General features: G+C 46.4%; 1 protein-coding gene across 2 annotated transcripts; it reads right to left on the reverse strand.

The window, feature by feature from the left end:
- Positions 1-675: 675 nt before the first annotated feature.
- SLC10A1 (solute carrier family 10 member 1) lies at positions 676-20,784 on the reverse strand. Of its 2 annotated transcripts, none has more exons than XM_045448127.1 (5): positions 20,220-20,784; positions 11,089-11,191; positions 4,727-4,905; positions 2,966-3,162; positions 676-1,033 (listed from the first exon to the last, which is right to left on the reverse strand). In XM_045448127.1, the coding sequence occupies exons 1-5, from the start codon at positions 20,573-20,575 to the stop codon at positions 927-929; spliced, it is 942 nt and encodes a 313-aa protein (XP_045304083.1). In that variant the 5' UTR covers positions 20,576-20,784; the 3' UTR covers positions 676-926. The 2 variants fall into 2 exon arrangements, with proteins under 2 accessions (XP_045304083.1, XP_045304082.1); XM_045448126.1 differs by having other exon boundaries at positions 10,981-11,191; positions 20,220-20,781.
- Between the last annotated feature and the right edge of the window lie 1,241 nt (positions 20,785-22,025).

Here is a 22,025-nt window from a genome sequence, read left to right on the forward strand (position 1 = left end):
ATAATAGGAAAACCACTGATAGCTCATGAATTGATGGGCTAGACTTTTAGATTAGCGGGCAATTCTGTTGGTTGTGTTTTCTTGTTTCCTGGCTTTCCCCCTCTACTTTCGATGGTATTCTCCAGAAATGTCCGTTCATTTCATTACGACTGAGATTTTGAACCAGTCTTGTTTAATTGTATTTGCATTCTATGTTTTTTGTACATGTGTACAAAAACACGTTGGTGTTTTTAGGAGCTTTAATCCATCCCTAAATAGGATTTCAAAAGGGAAGGAATGAGAAATTTTAAGGTTAGAAAGGACTTCTGAAGTTTAAATCTGGGAGCACTGAGCATTTATTTCCCTCTTCTGTCACAAAAGTTGGAACAGGATTTGGATATTTGATTTTAGGTAAAAGTTCCTATTTGTTGCCTAGTTGAGAAATTGAGTGCCTTTCATATGCCTATGGAACGCTTCGGAGATGCAGGGGAAAAGGCAGTTTTGGTTTTTGCCTTCATAGGACTGTCATTGAAGAATTCTTTTATTTATTTTTCAGTTTTTTTATTTTTTTGAGAGGGGGTGTCACAGAGAATCCCACGCGGGCTCTGTACTGACAGCATGGTGCCTAATGCCAGACTTGAACTCCCAAACCATGAGATCATGACCTGAGCTAGCATTAAGAGTTGGATACTTAACTGACTGAGCCACCCAGGCACCCCCACAAGTCTTTATTTTTTAAACAGGTATCAACTTTTAAGCTGGGGCTAGGCGAGGCTCTTCAGATAGACTCCCTCTGTGTCCTCCCACCAGGCGAGGTTTGTCAGTTCGGATAGTTTCTGCTGGCAGTGCTGGAGAAAGACTCCTTTCTGGTGTTGCTTTCATCTTTTTACTCTATCACACTGGCTTTCTGAAATATCCTCTGACCAGAATCCAGTCCCCTGGGGGAGCTAGGCTGTGCAAGGGGAGCATTCCTCCCCTTTGTGGGTGCCATTTCCTAGAGCTCCTGGAATCGTGTCTTCAGTTGGAGCAGCTGTGTAGGTTATTTTTGTTTTATCTGGAAAGTTGAAGAGGGTCAAGGGTGGGGAAGGAGAGTAACTGTTAATAAAAAAGTTTATTCAGTGGAAGACAGCACATCCTAGGGGTTAAGTTGTATTCTATATGTTTTTGTGTAGTTCCCCCCCACCCCCATCTCTTTTACCGTGCATCCTTCCATTACTTTAATTTTTTTTTTTTTTAAGTTTTGTTTATTTTGAGAGCATGAGCAGGGGAAGGGCAGAGAGAGGATTCCAAGCAGGCTCTGCACTATCCACACGCAGCCTGATGGGGGCCTCAAACTCACAAATCTAGAGATCATGACCTGAGCCAAAATCAGGAATCGGACACTTAACTGACTGAGCCACCCAGGTGCTCCCTCCCATGACTTAATTTTGCTTTCCCTTGAACATTCCTAATGATAATACTACCAATCAGTCTAATAAATTATTGACTCTTAAATCACTTCCTCTCCAACTTCTTGGTACAGACAGTGCAGTGGGAGAGTTTATGTTCAGCAGAATGGACTTGCGTTCTGCAAGGAAGCGCAGGGAGGAGATAGCTTTAAGAGGTCTTCTAAGTGTGGAGTTTCCATGGCCCCATCATTGTATTTGGCCTAGCCCTTTTTCTGCCTGTATGGAGGTGGTGAGGAGTCGTGGTCATAGGAGTCGGGATTCACCTATCTTGTCCCCATTTTTGTAGAAGATACAGGGCTCAGAAGCATGAAAAGTTGTGCATCTCCCCCCTCAGCACAGCCGCATCAGCCCTTACAGTGCACTGGCTCTGAAGAGGGTCTTAAGTGTGTTGTAGCCCTGCAAACTTGGGAACGTGGTTGGTTAGTTTAGAAAATTCCACTTCTCACTGCTTTTGCAAGAGGGTGGAGATTTCAGACTTCACAGGCAACAGATCTGAGTCACTTTCAGGTGAGCATTAGAGGTTCTTTTCCACAACACTAGTTTTGAACAAACGCAAAGTTCTGAAGTATGCTCAGCTACTTACTGGTTTCTTTTTGGCTGCTTGATACAGTTATATGCTAATTGTTTGTTTGCTTTTACTAGCAGAAGATAATCACCAGGGGAAGTTGTCTCCTATGGTCTAAGTCCATCCCCAGGGTGTAGAAAACATCTTGAAGGAGCCCTCAAGTTCATGGGAAATGAAGGATTTGAGTGGTTAAGAATATACTTTATAATATGAATAGAATACGTTTAGAATTATAAAATACTGAAAATGTCATTCCAAATAAAGTTTCCTGACTTGAAAAAAAAAAAGACATTAACGATCCACTTGAAGGGACTTAGTGGGTTTCCTGGAGGTTTATTATAGTTTAAAGAGAATGCAAAATGCTCTGAGCATCTTAGAGGAGGTGCTGTTTAGAAAGTAATTCAATAGTGATCAGGTTTTAAAGTATCAAACTATTGTGGTAGCTATTTAATAAGCTTATATTTAAGTTTTATTTACTGTGTAACCAGAGTTGGGAGTCTTTTTTTGGATTTTGGCTAATTCGATTGCATTGCTTCAATATGTTTTTCTTCATGAAGGAATACCAGTGGTACTGTGGTCTGACCTGGTTCTAGGACCGGAGAACCTAGTTCTAGGAAACACTGCATTTTCCAGATTGTGAGTAGGGGCATTTCACACAACTAACGCCTCATAGCTATTTAATATCCAAGACCATTTCTTCATCCTGAGTCTTCCATGGCCTCCCCTTTGCCTTACTCCCATAAGTGCAAAGTCTGTCCACAGTTGGTTCTCCTAGCTAGAAGGCAGAGATGGAGTGGAGTTATAAGAAGAGCCTTGGCTCTTTGAAGTCCCTTTGTACTTCTTGGTGCTACCTGGTTCCTAGTGACTTGATAGGAGTTGAAGCCCCTTGCAAAGGTCCCTGCCAGAGACTCACTTGCTGGAAAGGATCAGGTCGGATATGGGAGAACTCAAAGGAGAATGATTCAGTACTCACCTTTGGAAGGCTTGATTTTCTCATAGCAACGAAAGATGGAGATGAGAAGAACCCCTTCTCCAAGCTGGAAAATCATGTAGAGGAGAGGGAAGAAGAAAAGTGGCCCAATGACTTGAGGGGGGAACGTCACATTGAGAATGGTAGAACAAAGTTGAACGTTTTGGCATCCAGTTTCCATGCTGACAGTGCGCCTGCACCTGTGTTAGGTTCAAAACAAAGCAACCCTATATGCCCTCAGAAGGGACAGGAGGGTGCGACACTGGCCCTTCTCCCTCCCAAATCACCCAAGACCCATTGAATGAACGTGGAAGTCAGTGGTGACTAGTAGTTTTGTGGCCGGGAGTTTTCGTGAGAATTTTTGAGCAGCTTGGGGGTTTCACCATTTGCTTCTGCAGGACTACCAGATTAAAATTTGGAGAATGGCTGGCTGATGAGGGATGAAGGGAAGATGTGAGCCACTATCTTTCATTGGCTTGTATGTTGGGTTTACACACAGGGCAGTTGCAGTGTGAACATACAGAAGATGATCTGAAGTGCTTGGGCCCCTTGTCCAGTTCCCTAGTTTCTGGTTTGGGTATCTTTGAGTCCAAAACACTTCATGATTAAAAACCAAACTTGGTTCAGCCCCGATATCTTTGGAACATATTCATGGTTTTGCTCTCGTTTTATGGACTAAAGAACAGGCACCTGGGTGGCTCAGTCTGTTAAGCATCTGACTCTTAATTTGGCTCACGTCATGAACTCTCGGTGCGTGGGATCAAGCCCCGCATGGGCTCTGTGCTCACAGCGAGGAGCCTGCTTGGGATTTTCTCTCCGGCCCCTCCTGTCCCTCTTGCTCTCTTAAAACAAACATTAAAAAGGGGAGAGGGGATGGGATGTTTACATCTAATGAATACATATTTAATTCATGGAGTTGTGGTCAGTGTCTTACCAGAAATTTTGAAAACACATTAGGGGGAGACTACCGTGATGGCCCTTGATTGTGTGGCCATTTATTACCTGTCACTCTTAAAACAACGTACAGTAAGTCATTGACAGCCTTTTGACTCAACTGTATAACCACATGCTACATATGTTCTACAGTAATTTTTTTATTAGTGTGTTTTTTAAAATGGGTAACTTTATAAGTTTTATTTTTAAGGCAGTGGTTTTTGGCGGGGGGGGGGGGGCGGTAATAGAGTGCTACTAATGTTCAGACTCCAGCAGCATTTGTCTAGGGCTGATAAGAGGCAAAGTTTCTGAAGTGTGCTACTCTAGACAGGGTCTCTATCCCACACCAGATTGTCAGGCCGACTGTCCCTGCAAGTAGCCCCTGAGTTTGTGAAATTGGATTAGACTCAGCAGAGGTCCACAACCACTAAAGCTCTTAGGGCCACTTAGCAGAGCTGTCACCCAGTGGTGTCCTTGTCAAGACTGAAGCTTAGGCAGAAAGGGCGGAAGAGTGGGGAAGGAGGAATATTAACACTTACCACGGTGGCATGGAACTGCTCCAGTGTTGTTACCTACCAGATTTCAGCAGGAGGTGGAGCCTAGGCTCTGGAGGGAGCACTTTGTCATGAGCTCTTTGGGGTATTAGATGCTCTTGTTCCTAAGCCATTCGATACCTTATCTCCAATATGTGTCCGAGTCCAGGGTTCCTGGTTCAGTGGGTGCATTTGCACATACTGCCAGGAAAATGCCTCTCCTAGGTTTTGGGTCTCCTTTTCCTGAGAGACCAGGACAAGAATGAGGCCGATGGAACACAGAGGTCTAAATACTTACCGTCCATTGAGGCGGAAGAGAGCAGAGAGGATGTAGCCCAGCAGGAAGCCGATGAAAGGCATCAGGGAGGAGGTGGCCAGCAAGTGTGGTGTCATGACAAACATGATACTCTTGCCCACATTGATGACCGAGAGCGCTATGATGGCCACACTTAACAAAAGCATGGTGATGGTCCCTCCCTGTAAATGAAGACAGGAAGAAAAGGCAATTAGGGTGGTGGGGGATGGGGAGGAGCAGAGTGACGGAGCATGGGTGGTGGGTATCAGAGGTGGAAACCAAGGGAGTGCAAAAAAACCTTTTATCTCCCATCTATTTGGAATTCCTAATCTGTAGCTAGGAAGCTTCTTGGAGGACAGAGACCTAATAATTAACATTCTTGTTACTGTTGACTTAGAAAAGAGCCAGATGTTTACCAGCAAAATGAATTTATTTGGAAATAGAGGAAGTTCAGTTTGGGACAAGCAAGCCATGGTGAACCATAGGCAAGTCCTGAGTACACGGGACAGGGACTTGCTTTTAGAGAGGAAAAGAAGCCGGGAGGGTCTGTTTCATGCAGTTCTCCTTGGCTGGGCTATTGCTGGGAAGGAGAAATACTTCCTCATGCTGGGGTATGTAAAGTAAACTTTCCATTAGGCCAGTGATAGTGTATGAGAGCTTTCCCTTCAAGACTTCCAGGCTCCATTTCATATGAGATTTTCTTTGCACATTTGTCCCCCCCTTTTTAAGTTTATTTTGAGTGAGCATGTGCATGGGGAAGGCACAGAGCAAGGGGGGGAGAGAATCCAAAGCAGGCTCCTTGCTGACAACGATGGGGGGCTCAAACTCCCGAACCGTGAGATCATAACCTGCCAGAGTCAGAGGCTTAACCGACTGAGCCACCCAGACACCCCACGTTGCTCCCTTTCGATCAAGATCTTTCTTCAGAAACATCACTGATGAAGAGTCTGTGTATCCACTAAAGTGGCTTTGTCTCTCACTGCCAGGAAGGGTTTTTCCTGGTTGTCCTGTCCCACGTTGGAAAGTGCTTAGATTGGGAACTGTTGAGGCCACGTGAGTACCAAGGAAGGGTATGAGGGAGAACTCTGAGGCATTTCCCATCTGAGGTCTATATATTGCCCAGATTGAAGGCTTTGGAGAGCATCTTGTCTGAGCTAATATCTCCCTATTGGTGTGCCCCTTCTGTAGAGAGAGGTACAGAGTTGAAAAACTTCAGTCTTGCCGTTTGTCCACAACCTGCCGCTGAAACCGGAGGCTGTAGGTAGTTGCTTCTTCATAGGTCACTGCGTTTTTTGTACCACCTGACTTCACTGAAGCCATGTGCTGAATGTCCATTTCGTGGGCAGCCAATCAAATCAGCTTGCCGGTGACCCAGGAGATGACCTGGCTCGCGCTTCCCACAAAGGTGGCCTCCACAGCTTGCTGAAATGACCGAACAAATCAGATCCTCTCGTTGAGGGAGTTTGCAGAACTACAGCGAGGGAAGCAGGAGCAGAGGCAAGTGTTAAAAGACACAGCACCCTGGCAGCAGCGTAAGCCACAGGTTGGCAGGCGCCATGAGACGGGTGAGGCAGTTCACCAGTAGCAGCAGGTACGGGAAAAGCATAGGTGGACTGGCTGAGTCACTCGAACAGCGAGTGACTTCCTTATTTAAGGGAGGTGGATGGCTTGTGGTAAAAGTGGCTTGTCGACCAGGTCATGCAGAGGTTCATCGACCTAACCACACGGACTCGAATAAGCCCTTGCCTAGGTAAGTTAAAGTATTACTTGAATTGCCGTTCCAAACAGAGCATCCAAGAAATTGTATCTTGGCATTATCTACGTGTGACCTCCCACTGGGTAATGTGTTTACGAGCAGATACCTTTTGCCAGAGCCAGTTAGAAATTGGGTGATTTTGATTTGAAAGTCTCTAGGGGGCGCCTGGGTGGCTCAGTTGGTTAACGGTCTGACTTGGCTCAGATCATGGATCTCGCAGTTTGTGGTTTGAGCCCCGCATCAGGCTCTGTGCTGACAGCTTGGAGCCTGGAGCCTACTCCGGATTCTGTGTCTCCCTCTCTGCCCCTCCCCGCTCATGCTCTGTTCCTCTGTCCATCTCCCTCTCTCAAAAATAAATATTAAAAATATTTTAAATTCTGAGTTAAGAAGGAGATATATTAGTTGTGACTAACTGTGGTCCTTGGCTTCTTCACCTATAAGATGAGGAAGAACAGAGTTGGATTAAATGATTATCAGAGGTCACTTCACATTTTTACACTTTTTTTTCTTTTTAGTATTCCTGTACCTCCACAAACTATCTTGAATAAAATTAAGTGATAGACACAAACATTTCTGGGTTTTTCTTCCCCTGCTAATGTGGGGAGTGGTCCAGGCAGAGGGAAGGACATGTGCAAAGAGAAAAGAGCTAACACTTGGGGGGGAGGGGGAGGGTTGGCTTTAGCAAATCAAGAAGAGCCGGGGAGGCTACATAAGGGGATTGAAAGTTTATCCTGCAGAGAGTATGGAACCAGGGAGGTGTTTTTTTTTTTCAACGTTTTTATTTATTTATTTTTGGGACAGACAGAGACAGAGCATGAACGGGGGAGGGGCAGAGAGAGAGGGAGACACAGAATCGGAAACAGGCTCCAGGCTCTGGGCCATCAGCCCAGAGCCTGACACGGGGCTCGAACTCACGGACCGCGAGATCGTGACCTGGCTGAAGTCGGACGCTTAACCGACTGCGCCACCCAGGCGCCCCATCCAGGGAGGTGTTTTAAGCAGTAGAGAGACGTGACGGAGTTTGTTCTTTCCGTCTCCATCCTCAGGTTGAACCTGATCGAGGCGCCAGGTTCGAAGGCCGTTTCAGTTGTGAGAGAGGAAAGCGGCCCAAGTGACAGTAGTGTTGTCATAGGTGGAGAGGAGTAGATGGATCCAAGTGAGCGACAGCAGAATAGCCAATCACCTCTTCAGGTGAATGTGACGGAATGGAGAGGACATTGAAAAAGACCAAACGGTTTTGTGGCTTAGGCAGCTGGGCACATGGAATGCCATTCTTTGAGATAATAACGGGGAGGAGATGGCTTTAAGACATGCTGACCATACACAAGTGTGTGTTTGGTGTGTCTGTGGGAAGTGACTGCAAGAATTTTCTGTGCCACCATCTTGAACCACCTTTCATTCATTATGACTTCTACAAGCTAAAAACCTTTTTTGCACAGTGAAGGAAACAAAACTAAAAGAAGAGATTTGCAAAATGACATAACTGATAAAGGGTTAGTATCCAAAATCTATAAAGAACTTCTCAAACTCCACACCCAAAAACCAAATAATCCAGTGAAGAAATGGGCAGAAGACACAAATAGACATTTTTCCAAAGAAGATATACAGATGGTCAACAGACACATGAAAAGATGTTCATCACTCATCAGGGAAATACAAATCAAATCTACAATAAGATATCACCTTACACCTGTCAGAATGGCTTAAAATTAACTCAGGAAACAACGGATGTTGGCAAAGATGTGGAGAAAGGGAACCCTCTTACACTGTTGGCAGGAATGCAAAGTGGTGCAGCCACTCTGGAAAACAGTACAGAGGTTCCTCAAAAAGCTCAAAATAGAGCTACCCTAGGACCCACCAATTGCACTACTAGGTATTTACCCAAAGGATACAAAACTGATTTTGAAGGGGTACATGCACCTGATGTTTATAGCAGCACTATCAACAATAGCCAGATTATAAATTACAAATTTTTAAAAATAAAGATAAATAATAGCCAAATTATGGAAAGAGCTCAAATGTCCATCAACTGATGAATGGGTAAAGAAATTGTGATACACACATACGCACACACACAAATGGAATACTACTCAGCCACAAAAAAGAATGAAATCTTGCCATTTACAATGGTGTGGATGGAACTACAGTGTAATGTGATTAGAAAATAAGTCAGAAAAAAAGACATTCCATTCATGTGGAATTTAAGAAACAAAACCGATGAACATAAGGGGAAAAGAGAGAGGCAAACCATAACTATAGAGAACAAGATGAGGGTTGCTGGAGGGGAGGTGGGCAGGGTATGGGCTAAGTAGGTGATGCATATTAGGGAGGGCACATGTGATGAGCACCGGGTATTATATGGAACTGATGGATCACTAAATTCTACTCCTGAAGCTAATATCACACTATATGTTAACTAAGTGGAATTTAAGGAACTTGAAACAAGACATACTGAGTTTTAAATGCATGAGACATTCAGGTAGAAAGATTTGGCAGTTAAATGGATCCTGGGGGCACGTGGGTAGGTGGCTCAGTTGGTTAAGCATGCAACTCTTGATCTCAGCTCAGGTCTCCAACTTGGTGTTGTGAGTTCAAGCCCCATGTTGCACTCTGCTAGGTGTGAAGCCTGCTTAAATGATGGACGGATGGATGGATGGGTGGATCCTGCAGTTGGAAAAGGCTGAGGGCTGAAGATGGTATTCTGGAAGTCATCAGCTTGTAGATGGTCATTGAGAAGGACCAGATCTATGGTGGAGAGACCCTGGGCTTTGGGAAATTTGGCAAGAAAAGAAAGCTTGGGCAAAGGCAGAGAAGTAACTTTTACCAGAGGAACTCATCAGGGAGTACAAAGAGACGTGCCAGAAAGATGAGAGGAAAAGCAGGAGCGCCCAGCTGAGGGAGGAGGCTTCTGAGAGGGAAGCGGTGGTCAACCATGCCAAAAGTTGCTAAAACGTTAAGGATGGATGAGAAATGTCTGTTGGATTTGGTGAAGAAAGAACAGGTGGTCATCGAGATGCTGAATGGATGGGAGACCAAGGAGGAGAGAAGAGGGATTCAAGTAGCTGAGACTAACTTGAGAGCCTGCTACCTGTGAGAGCAGCCCTGGCGGGAGTGGTGGGGGGAAGGTGTGCTGGAGGGATGTTTCCTGAAGTGTAGGTAGGGGAGGAAAGGGAAGTGTTGGAGCCCTGTAGGGATTGTTTTGTTTTTTTAAGATTGGAGAGCAGTGAATCTGTGTCAACACCAATTGTGAAAAAACATGCGGAGACTTAAGAAATGAGAGTGAAGTTGGGGGAGGCTTTGGAGGTTGGGGCCATAATCGATGAAAGGACATCTCTGAGAAGCGAGAGTAGGGGGGATGGATGATGCCATCCAGAGCTGAGGTGGGGTGTTCGAACTTGGAAAGGAGAAGGAATGACCTTTCCAGGTCTTCCAACAGGGTGGGAAGGGGCGCTGTGGCCACTGTATGGGGACTGTGCCAGGACAAGGGCGGAACTACTCTGGACGGTGGTAGTGTGAAAACCGAAAAGTCCTGAGAACCTGACTTGCAGCTTCTTTGTTCCAAGCCCCAAACTGCCGCCAAGCCTTGGGCTTCCAGGCAGCATGCCCTGTAGGTTGGCCCAAGGCATCGACCCAGGGCAGAGACAAAAGCAGGCTCTCGGAGTGTCAGGAGTACCAGGATGAGCTGGGGCTCGGGGGGGTGAGCAGTGAGCTGGAGGGGAGACTGACTGGGACTGAGCTCCAGGGTCACAAAGTTGGTAGAGGGACCAAGGCAACGCTCCAAGAGTCTGTAATTCTTCCGAGGGCAAGGCAGTGGCATGATGTCCTGAGTGTGACCACAGTGCCCCTCCACCCCCAGCCCTCTGGGGCCCTACCCCTCTCCCTCCCACCCCACACCTGAAATGCTAGGAGCACATATGCCACCTGTTGCCCTGGGCTCTTCTGTGGCTTCTCGTAAAGTCAGCCAAGTTTGCCCTCGTTCCCCCTTAGTGTCCTCTATCCAGACTTCTCCCCAGGCTGACCCACATCCTACCCTTTCCAAGCCTGTCCTCTCCAGGAAGCCTTTCTAGACTCCCTGCTCCTCACCCCACCTTCTTACATCCAACCACACCCACCTGCCCGTGTGCTGTATGTGATCTTCTTCCTCGTGTGTTCCTCCACTTTCTGCTAGTACCCAACTCCTTGATGGCAATGAAGCCTCAGAGTGTGTAGCATAAAACTTAGCATCTGGGCGGTGCATCACACAAGCCTTTTGGTTATTAAAATAATGATGGCTGATAATTGTGTTATGAAATGTGTTACAAAGACAATTTTCCTCCTAACTTTTCCAAAGGATTCTCATGTACATTACCAGCCCACGAGGTAAGTGTACCAATACTAGACCCTTTGCATTCTCCAACGAGGAAGGAAACGGACACGGAAAAAGCCCAAATGACTCTGTTCAAGCCATACATTGAGATGATGATGGTGCTCTTGTTCCCTGCACAGGGCCCCAGGTTCTTACCTTCTTGACATAGGGTACATATTGTGGCCGTTTGGCATTGAGGAAGATCCCAGTGGCACAGGGAATGAGAACCAGGATTAGTGATATCACAATGCTTCCATAAGGTACCTTGTCCTTCAGATCCCCGGCATAGATCCCCCTGGAGTAGACATACAGGAGGAGGGGCATCATGCCCAGGGCACAGAAGGTGGAGCAGGTGGTCATCACGATACTGGGTGGGAGAAGCAGGGGAGAGTACAGAGAGACAGCACCCGTTAATATAGACTATTTGTTGAGTGCCTGCTACGTGCCAGGCACCGTGCTAAGCACTCTACATACATTAATTCCTTTCCTTTTCCCAGTAGGCTTAAGAGATACAGGGTACAGGTTGATAGTCTCATGTTTGTTACTTTCTGCTTTATCTTTATTTATGATAGAGTGTGAGTTCCAAAGCCTGAGTCATAATATATCTTCTCAGCTCTAATTTGTATCCTAATTGTACTATTACCATTTCTATTTGGAATCCAGTACATGTTGGTCACAGGACCCTGTACAGGGAGAGGCCTTCCAGAAAGGCCACCCGAAAGAATGAAGCTGCTAGGGAACATTGTTGGATTTGCGGATATTCGTGTGACAATATATGACTCTGGTTTCCATTCTTGCGGGCATGTTAGTCATGAGGGCTTGGCAAGAGCCCAGGAAATCCCCACTAAGTGTGTGTTTCCCCTCCCACAGCCCTAACTATCTGCACTAATTTGTTGTTTCCACAGAGGTGAACTATAGCTTAACTGAACATCAAGCATGGCCTAGGTCAACGGGGCCAGAATGTAGCCATCAAGAGCAGCGACAGGTAGAGGTATCATCAGGAATAAGATGTCAGAGCAAGGCACGTGGCTGGCTCGGTCAGAAAAGCATATGACTCTAGATCTTGGGGTCATGAATTGGAGCCCCATGTGGGGTGTAGAGATTACTTAAATAAAACTTAAAAAAAAAAAAAAAAGACATCAGAGGTGAGGAGAGACCCTCAAAAAATGCTGAGAACTTAATAATGGGAAAATCCTTCCTCTGTGAACATCTAAAACACCTATGAACACATATTTGAGCTTGTAGGAAAATTAGGGAAGTTTCCAGGTACCAGAGACAGAATGCAAAGGAGTTGGTGGGTGAAGTCAGGCTGGAGCTGCACCGCATGGAGTGGGGAGGGAGGGGGGTGTTTGGGAATCTGGAGGCTTAGGTTTTATTGCCCAAGGGAGGGGCCAGAACTGAGGTCTTATGCTTATAAAGGAGAGTTGAAACCGAGATATCCATAATAAAAGAACTGTTGGAAAAGAAAAGATCCAATTATCTCACATGTCAAATATAAAATCATAACAGGAAAAATATTTGGAAAAGCCTAATGATGCCACACATGTTTTAAAACACATGGGAGCTGACCTTGGATTACACAATAATTCATAGAAATGAGGGGCACATGGCTGGCTCAGTCGTAAGTGTCCGACTCTTGATTTTGGCTCGGGTCATGATCTCACAGTTTCATGAATTCGATCACGTCAGACTCTGTGCTGACAGTGCGGAGCCTGCTTGGGATTCTCGGTCTCCCTCTCTCTCTGCCCCTATCACACTCGCGCTGTCCCTGTCCCTTTCAATAAACTTAAAAAAAAATTTTTTTAAATGACACCTAAAGCACAAACAACCAAAGAAAAAAATAGATATATTTAACTTCTTCAGAATTAAAAATGTTTGTGTTTCAAAGGACACTATCCAGGAAGATATACCAATGGCAAATAAGCACATGAAAAGATGCTCCACATCATTAGTCATTAGAGAAATATAAATCAAAACATGAGGAGATCACCACACCCAATAGTATGGCTACAATAAAAATGATGGATAATAAGTTTGGTGAGGATGTGAAGAAGCAGGAATCTTCCTGTGTTGTTGATGGGACAGTTACAGAACGACCCAGCAATTCTAGTAGATACATACTCAAGAGAATCAAAACATACGTTGTTACGTATGTTGACACAAAGACTTGTATACTAATGTTCATAGAAGCATTATTCATAATAGCCAAGAAGTGGAAAACAGTAAAAATATCAACTGAAGAACGGATAAGCAAAACACGGTGTATCCATACAACTGAATATTATTCAGTCACAAAAAGCAATGTGTTAAGTACCTGCTACGTGTTACCACATGGGTGAACCTTGACAACAGTGTGCTACGTGGAAGAAGGAGAAACATAAAAGACCACATAGTGTGTGATTCCACTTATATAAAATTGATAGACATGAAATAGATTAGTGGTTGCCAGGGGCTCAGGTGAGAGAGGAATGTGTAGTGACTGCTAACTGGTTTCTTTTGGGGATGATTAAATGTTCTGGAAGTAGATAGTGGTGACAGTTGTACAACCTTGCGAGCATACGGAAAACTATTGGATGATACACTCTAAGAGAGTGAACTTCGCAGTATATGAATTATAGCTCAATAAAAAATAATTAAATCTGGGGAGCAGCTAAAATAATTCTTAGAGGAAAATGTTTAGAGCCTTAAATGTTTATATAGGGAAAGCAGAAGAGTAAAAACGAGCTAAATATCTTACCCAGAAACTTAGAAAAAAACAAAGGAAACTCATGAAAATAGAGGAAAGAAATAATGTACAAAAATTACATACAATGAGAGGGTCAATTAAACCAAGAGTGGTTTCTCTGCCAAGTCCAAGAAAAGACTCCTCTGGCATGCTAATCCAGGAAAAAGGGAGAAGGCACCATTGATTGTATTAGGAATGAAAAAGGGAACATAACTGCAGACACATTAAAGATTTTAGAGAGTTCTAGAAGAAACCGAGGCCAGTTTTGTACTTTCATTTTTCAGTTTAGATTGAATGGACAATTTCCTGGGAAATATAAACTACAAAAACCAATTCAAAATGAAGCTGAAACCTTAGTATTGCTGAAGGATATGAAGGAATTGAAAACCTACCCTCCAAACCCCACATGATGTATATGGTTTTATAGCAGAGCTCAGCCAGACGTTCAAAGTACAGATGGTCTCACTATTATACAGACAATACAAAAGGGGGCAACCTTTTGTATTGTAAATTGTATGCCCCAATTTATTGTATATGAATAGTGTAATTTTAGAACCAAAGCTGCAAAAGGATATCATGAGGAAGGAAAGTTAGCGGCCGTTCTCGTGAACAAAGAAGGAGAAGTCATAAATACATTATTAGCAGATTAGCAATGCTTTTTATAAAATAATACAAAAACTAAGATGGGTTTGTCCCAGCAATGTAAGAGTGGGTTAACATTAGACTAAATCCACTGACCTATATCACTGTATTATCACATTAAAGTAAAAATGGTATCATTTGATAGATACAGAAAATTGTCATTCAACAAAATTCAATGCTCATGCATTACAAAAATTAGCACACTAGCAACAGAATAGAATTCCTTAACCTGAAAAGGGTATCTATCAAAAAGTACAGCAAACAGTAAACTTCATGGTGAAAAATTAGAAAGTTTCCTCTTAGGGCGCGCCTGGGTGACTCGGTTGGTTAAGCATCTGACCTTGGCTCAAGTCATGGTCTCCTGATTCATGGGTTCCAGCCCCACATAGGGCTCTTTGCTGTCAGGGTGGAACCAACCTGGGATTCTCTGTCCCCCTCTCCTCACTGCACTTGCCCTGCTCAAACTCTCTTGGTCTCTCAAAACTAAACATTAAAAAAAAGTTTCCTCTAAGAAGAAAGATAAAGCAAATGATATCTATTACCATCACAGTTATTGTAAATCATCCTATATATGTCTTTGCTAGCACAGCAAAACAAGAAATAGAAACTGTATGGGATGGGAAAAAAAGAAACCAGACTTTCATTACATGCCAATGATTGGACTGTCAACAGAGGAAATCCAAGTGAATTCATAACTAGTAAGGAAGAGAATCCATGAGTTTCTAAAAACATTAACAATATGAAGGAGGCACCTGGGTGGCTCAGTCAGTTAAGCATCCGACTCTTGGGCTTCAGCTCAGGTCATGATCTCACTGTTGGTGAGTTCAAGCCCCACGTCGGGATCTGCAGAGGCTGCTTAGGATTTTCTCTCTCTCTCTTTCTCCCCCTCCCCTGATCATTCTCTGTCTCTTTCTCAAAATAAATAAATAAAATTAAGGAAAAAAAAAAAGAAACAAATATAAAATGTTTAGAAATAAATCTAAAAGAGATATGCAAGATCTTTATAGAAGAAATTATAAAACTCCATAGAAAGGTATAAAATAAAGTCCAAATAAAAAGAAAAGCTCTATCATTTTCATGGATGGGAAGACCCAATATTATAAAGATGGCCTCTAAATTTATCTATGAATTTAATCAACAGTCCAGAAATATTTTTGTAGACTTGAGAACTAATCCCCAAATTCAAGTGAAGAGTTAAGGGCCAACAATAGCTAACATTTTCAGGAAGAACACGGTGTGGGGATTTGCCTTTCAAATATTGAGACTTATAAAGTCATTGTAATTAAGAAAATTTGGTGCTCGTGCAAAGAGCCACATAGACCAATAGAGGAGACATCCCAGACACAAACCCATGCACATTTGTGAATGTTATCTATGTGAGAGATGGCAGTACAACTTACTGGAGAAAAATTCACTCAGTGGTACTGGGAATTTTCTCTATTCATATGGAAAAGATAAAATTAGATCACACCATACGTAAAAATAAGCGCTAGGTTGATTGCAAATCTCCATGTGAAAAGCATAACTTTGAAACTTGTCAAAGAAAATGTAGGGGAATATCTTCATGACCTTGAGTGTAGTAAATGATTTCCTAAAGGACCCCCCACCAAACACAAACGAAGAAAAATATTGGTAAATTCAACTAAATTAAAATAAGCACTCTGTGTTATGAGACATCATTATCAAAATATAAAGGCCAGCCCCAAACTGTGAGTAGACCACTGCAACGCGTAAAAACAACAAATAACTACAAATCAAAGAGAAAAACACAACAGTTCATTAGAGAAATAGGCAAAGACTTATTTCTGGAAGACCAATGGTGAACCAGTCTTCCGCCAAATGGTCAATAAACCTATGACAATGTGCTAAGCCTCGCTTGAGATCACATTTAACACTGCTGTGACCCATTTCACTCTTACCAGGTGGCGAAAACTATCAGAGTCTGACAACTCCGAGTACAGCGAAGACAAGGAGGAAGAAGGATCTATCTACACTGCTCGGGAAAGTGTGACCCGGAATGACTACTCTGGAGACTCATTTGTGGATGTGTGAACCCTACGACCTAGAAGTGCTGTTTTTATTATATACACTCTCACGTGGCAGCGCAGGGGCATAGGGTACAAGACTGTTCACAGCAGCAGAACGAGAAATCCCCCGAAACGTCTGCCACTAGAACAGATACATTCAAGCAAAGGACACTGCAATCCAGAGGCACAAAGTAGCTATTTTATTCATATGCCTACATCTCAAAAAAGCAAGCTGGCAAATGATAAGGGCAGTATGGTACTGTTTATACAAATTTTAAGAATGTACAAGCACAACAATGTATCTTGCCTATGGATATATACAAGTACTGCCTGTAGCAATAGTATAAAAGGGTCTGTGCTCCCTCGGGGTGGGTAAGGGGCACGGGATTGGGGAGGGGCGCACAGGGGCTACAGGGCTACTATTGATCTCTTCTGAGGAGAATAGCCACACACAACTAGTGTGCTTGTTTTGATGTCCTTGAGCAGAGGAGTCATGCTTACTTTGGCTTTGTGTGTCAGGAGTTCTGGAATTTGCTCTGGGACGCGGTGTGCCTCGGGGTGTGCCTTGGAAACCATGCCCCAAGACCTCTGGGGGACTGCTGTGCAGGTGCTGGGTGCACCTCCTACCTTGCTGGTGTCTATGACTGTCGCGATCCTCAGTTTACCCTGAGAGACAGGGAGGGGAGGTGACTTGACCAGGCTCCATTTCGGAGACTGGAGCCTGTTCCGTAGGAACATCATGGACCTGGCTGTCCCTCGGGGGACGGAGGGCCAGAGGGAAAGGGGCACGTGGAGTTCCTTACTCCTCCTTCCTGCTTAAGTTCTCAGAGCACTGCGCACGCCCTGCTTTTGGACATCTGTACACTTTCCCCCCAAATTCTGGGAAACCTCTGGCAGGTCTCTGGACTTCGGCTCCTCGTCTATAAAATGCAATGGGAGTCTTAACCGCCCCCACCCCAACTCACAGTGGCAAATCCTATCGTTTTGTACTTAAAGAGAGGTCTCGTACTGGCAGCCTTTGAGCTACAGCTGGCTCCTGAACACACGTTTTTTTTTTGGCTTGCACGGTGTTTTAAAATTTTTTAATGAGTTGCCAATATTGAAAAATTTGGAGATTTCACTTGAAAATGGAGATTCACTTAAAAATGCCTTCTCCTGAATCGGCCACAGTGGCTCCCACAGAACACCCACAGCAGACATGCGGCATCTGCCCTGCTTAGGGGGCCCATCAGCCACTTGGCTCATCTATACACATGCCAGGCCCTGAAAGGATTTTAAAAAAATTCTTTTTTTCTAAAAAAAAAATTTTATTTTAGAGAGAGTGTCTGAGCAGGGGGAGGGGCAGAGGGAGAGAGATGAGAGAGAGAGAGAGAGACAGACAGACAGACAGAGAATCCCAAGTAGGCTCCATGCTCAACACGGAGCCCCACACAGGGCTCGATCCCACCACCTGATCATGACCTGAGTGGAAATCAAGAGTTGGACACTCAACCGGCTGAGCCACCCAGGCACCCCATGAAGGTATTTGAGTAAAGGCGCAGGATCTGGAGTCTCCCAGACCTTGGACAAATGTATTAACCTTTCTTAGGCTCAGTTTCCTCATCTTTATTTATTATTATTATTATTATTATTATTATTATTATTATTTAATGTTTATTCATTTAAAAAAAAATTTTTTTTAACGTTTATTTATTTTTGAGACAGAGAGAGACAGAGCATGAACGGGGGAGGGTCACAGAGAGAGGGAGACACAGAATCTGAAACAGGCTTCAGGCTCTGAGCTGTCAGCACAGAGCCCGACGCGGGGCTCGAACCCACGGACCGTGAGATCATGACCTGAGCTGAAGTCAGACGCGTAACTGACCGAGCCACCCAGGCGCCCCCAATGTTTATTCATTTTTGAGAGAGAGAGAGAGAGAGAGAGACAGAGCATGAGCGGGGGAGAGGCAGAAAGAGAGGGAGACACAGAATCCGAAGCAGGCTCCAGGCTCCGAGCTGTCAGCACAGAGCCCGACGTGGGGCTTGAACCCGTGAACCGTGAGATCACGACCTGAGCCGAAGTCAGATGCTCAACTGACTGAGCCACCCAGGCACCCCTCAATTTCCTCATCTTTAAAATGGGACTATTTACAGCACCTCCTCACAGGATGCTGTATGAGGATTTCATGGAAAGTGCTTGGAGCAGTGCCTGGCTGTTTTTTATTATCAGTATCCTTTCAGTATAATACATGTAACATGTTGTCCCAGATGAACTCCAATTGTAATTTAAAGTCTGGCAGCGCGTGAAGGCAGATGATGAGATACATATTGCACCATTGGGCTCTAAGGCATGGTTTAATGTGCGTGGGAGGTTTGTCTGTTTGCAGGAACGATATGGCAGGAGGTGGCCATCCCAACATTGTCTTTGTGGAGTCTTGGTAGAAGTGAGAGTCCCCACGGGCCCAGACAGGGAGGCTGAGCAGGCGAGCATGAAGGCTCACGTTCCTGAGTCACTGAGGCTGGGCCTGGGGGGTCTCGAACCTCAGAAATGCAGGCCTAACTGGAGAGACCTCACTGGCACCCATTGGCTGATGAGGCTGGGACGTCTGGTCACTTACACTTAAAAATGTCTCCTTGTTCTTTACATGGTCCTTCCTTGCTCTGCCGTTTCTGCAGGTTCACAGAGCCCTGAGAATACCCCTTCCCTGACCCCCGACTTCCTGCACCCCTTCTGCACTGGAATTAAGATACAGGCTGGATTTCTCAGGACACAGAGGCTGCAATGAGCCGCGTCCACAGGGCAGACCGAAGACTGACGGTTTGCTGTGCAGCAGGAAGGACTTGGATCAGACGGAGGGAAGAATTTCCTCACAGGTAGTTGAACGTGTTCCCAGGGAAGACTGTACGAGCCAAGTCCCCTCTTTGTGCCTCTCTTCCCATCAGCTACCTCCGTGAGGGCTGAGTCTCGTGGGTGGAGAGGCCAGAGCTCGGGTGGTGGGTCCCAGGAAGGACCAGCTCACTCTTGTTTTTTTCATTTAAAGAGCGGTGGTCTCACTCTACCTCACAGGCGGGGTTTCCTTAGTTGTCTGGTTTGCTTACTGGAGTTGGTAGGGTGCTGGCCAACACAGGCATGGATGGAAGAAGGTCTCCACTGAGGACTGAACGTCAGAGGAGGCAGGCTAGGGACTGAGCCTCACAGAAAGGCAAGAGCTTTCGCTGATGAGTTTCCCTCAGCCAGCGTGGGCTGCTGCTGGGGCTGGAGCCCCGGACTGAAATGGCCTCATTCTGGCAGGTGTTCTAGATCAGAGTCCCACCTGTTTGGAAGGACAGGTGTTCAGCCGGCCCCTGCGGAAATGAGCCTTTGCCGACTTCTGCTCGGAGGCTTTGGGTGAGAGGACACTGCTGGTGTTTTCCCTCCCAGTTGGGCTGAGATGTGGCCCAGCATGGCCTGTGCCAGTGTTGGGAAACTCGAGGATCTGCCTGGTTGTGTGTTTGCACAGATGCGTTCCTGTGCCCGATGGGCCCACAGGGAAAGTTAAAAGAACCCCTCACTGCCTGGATAGTTGGAAGGATCTTTGGAACGTCTTGCCTATTCTGCAGGGATTGGAAGTGCTCTGTGGTTCCAGGGTGGCTTGGACCATCTGCACTCCCTTTCGGACCTCTGGTCTCAAGGCAGACCACTTGCCCACCATGGTAAGTGGGCAGAGTTTCCCAGAGGCCCCTCGGGTTTAAATCACTACTCCTTCAAGACAGTCCTTGTGGGCCACCTGTGAGGGAGTCTTCAGGAGGCCCCTGGACCAGGTGGGCCCCTTTGACTTGGTGTTTAAGCCAAGGTCTACCCCAGATCCTACCTCCAGCCCTGCATAGACTCTGGACGACAATGCCCACCACCCCCTGCCCTAGCATCCACCTGGCCCCCGCTCACGCCCCATCCTGGCTTTAGCCCAGCTTTCCCCCTAGACTCTGACATCTCCAATGCAGCTCCCATGCCCAGCCTGCTCCCTCCTCACCTCCAGTCCTACCTGAGGTTCATGTCCCCCTTCATGGCCAGACTGAAGACGTTGGACAGGGTCCCCCCGGGTGAGCAGCCGCAGACAAGGATGGCCAGCGCCTCAATGTTGTTGAGCTGGAAGACCTTGCCCAGTGCAAAGGCGGTGAGGGGCATGATGCCGTACTGTGCTATCAGGGCGATGGCCAGCCCCTTAGGCTTCCAGAAGTGAGCCTTGATCTTGCTGAACTCCATGGTGCAGCCCAGCGAGAGCATGATGATAAGGAGCAGGAACACCAGGATGACGCTCAGTGCCTTGTCGGTGGGGCGCTTGCCGAAGTTGGGTGGGAGGGTGAAGTTGAGCGTGGCAGTCACATTGAGGGGCTCCATTCTCCTGTGTGGCGGCGGAAGGCCAGGGGCACCCGGCACACCCCTCGCTCGCTGCCGACTCCCTTCCCTGCCCCGTCTTTGCTGGATGCCTTCTTCTGTCACCTCCCAGGGCAGCAAGCTTCAGGACAAAATGTGGCTCTGGGCAAATAGAAGGATTATGCAACTGGGTGCTCTGTCCTCTGGCTGTGGCCCCAGAGGGGAGAGAACCCAGAGCCTTATCTGCCTGGCCTTCCCTGCTTCTTCCAGTTTCTGTACCTCTGCACCCTTCCTGGATGTCACTTACACTCCCTCCCCCCACCCCCCCTTAACACTTGGCTGCCTCTGGGACAAGAGGGCCATTGCTGTCCTTTACTGCCCACAGAGCATGTGCCACAAGCATTCCGTCTCTGGGGACCCGTCCACGGCCAGCACTGATCCAGGCCAGGCCCTTCTTGTTCTCTGTTCAGTCTCTGATGCCTCGATTCTCCTTCGGGGAAGACGCCCTCCCCATGCCCAGCGGGTCCCCTCCATCTGCCCCCAAACCCATGTAGTGAGACTGTCGGGTGTTGCATTTCCTTCCCGGACATAGGTAGCCTATCTCGAGGCGCTGTGGGACAAGGTAGGGGCAGGTGTGCTGCTGGCTTCCAGAAGGAGATAAGTCCCTGGATCTTCTCCTGGAAGCTGACAGGTGCCTGCGGAAGCCCCTATCTTATTCCCAAACCCGGACAGAACAGGTGCGAGGGGGTAGAGCCCGCTGGGATGGTGAGGGGCTCTCAAGAAGCCTGGGGGGCTTTTTTCCTAAAAGGCAGCTCTCAGGGAATCCTGGCTGAGGAGATTTGTTTGTGCTCCGATGTCCCAGCCAGCAGCCTCAGTGGCCTCGTTGCTTGGGCAACTTGCTGAGAAGGAAGCAGGAATGCACAGGCTTTCCTTTTTGATTTCCGGACCGCTCTACTTTTGCTCTGTGCCTGTGTGTCTCTGGCTGGGAGCCAGGCTCTGGGCCCGGATGTAGAAAGAGGCAAGCACCTGAGGCCAACACCTCAGGCGCCTCCTGAGCCTTCCTCCCCCATCCTAGCGCAGGTGTGGGACAAAGGAGCAGTCCTCTGAAGAACAATCACCTCTTCTGGGTTGGAACGGCGCCGGGGAGGGGGTCTCGTAGTTTCTTATTTGCTGAAAGAGGAGATTAGGCTTTTTGTGTGGGACTGCAGAGGGCAGACCAGGGACCAGGGTGTGAAGGGCTGGAGGCTGGGGGGCGGGGGGGCAGATTTGGGTTTGGAATGAGGAACCACCTAAAAATGAGCTCTCTCCAACAATGGCCCCTGGGGCCTCTGGAATCCTGCATAGACAAAGGCTAGGTGACCAGACCCACACCTTTTCCACCACCTGCGTGAGAAAGCTGCTTCCTGGGGTTGAGAGGCGCTGAATACCGCGACCCTGGGCCACAGAACCGCGAGGCTGAATGAGAACTTCAACT

The sequence above is a fragment of the Leopardus geoffroyi genome, chromosome B3 (genome assembly GCF_018350155.1).
Source record: "Leopardus geoffroyi isolate Oge1 chromosome B3, O.geoffroyi_Oge1_pat1.0, whole genome shotgun sequence".
In the NCBI taxonomy this organism is placed as follows: domain Eukaryota; kingdom Metazoa; phylum Chordata; class Mammalia; order Carnivora; family Felidae; genus Leopardus; species Leopardus geoffroyi.

Excerpts from the sequence above, each read along its gene's own strand:
- SLC10A1 (XM_045448126.1), bottom strand. The coding sequence starts at position 20,575 with ATGGAGCCCCTCAATGTGACTGCCACGCTCAACTTCACCCTCCCACCC. Across the intron at positions 3,163-4,726 it reads CTCTTCCGCCTCAATGGACG|GTGCAGGCGCACTGTCAGCA; the intron begins GTAAGTATTTAG and ends AACCTAACACAG. Across the intron at positions 1,034-2,965 it reads GAAAATCAAGCCTTCCAAAG|ATAAAACAAAAATAACCTAC; the intron begins GTGAGTACTGAA and ends TCAACTTTCCAG.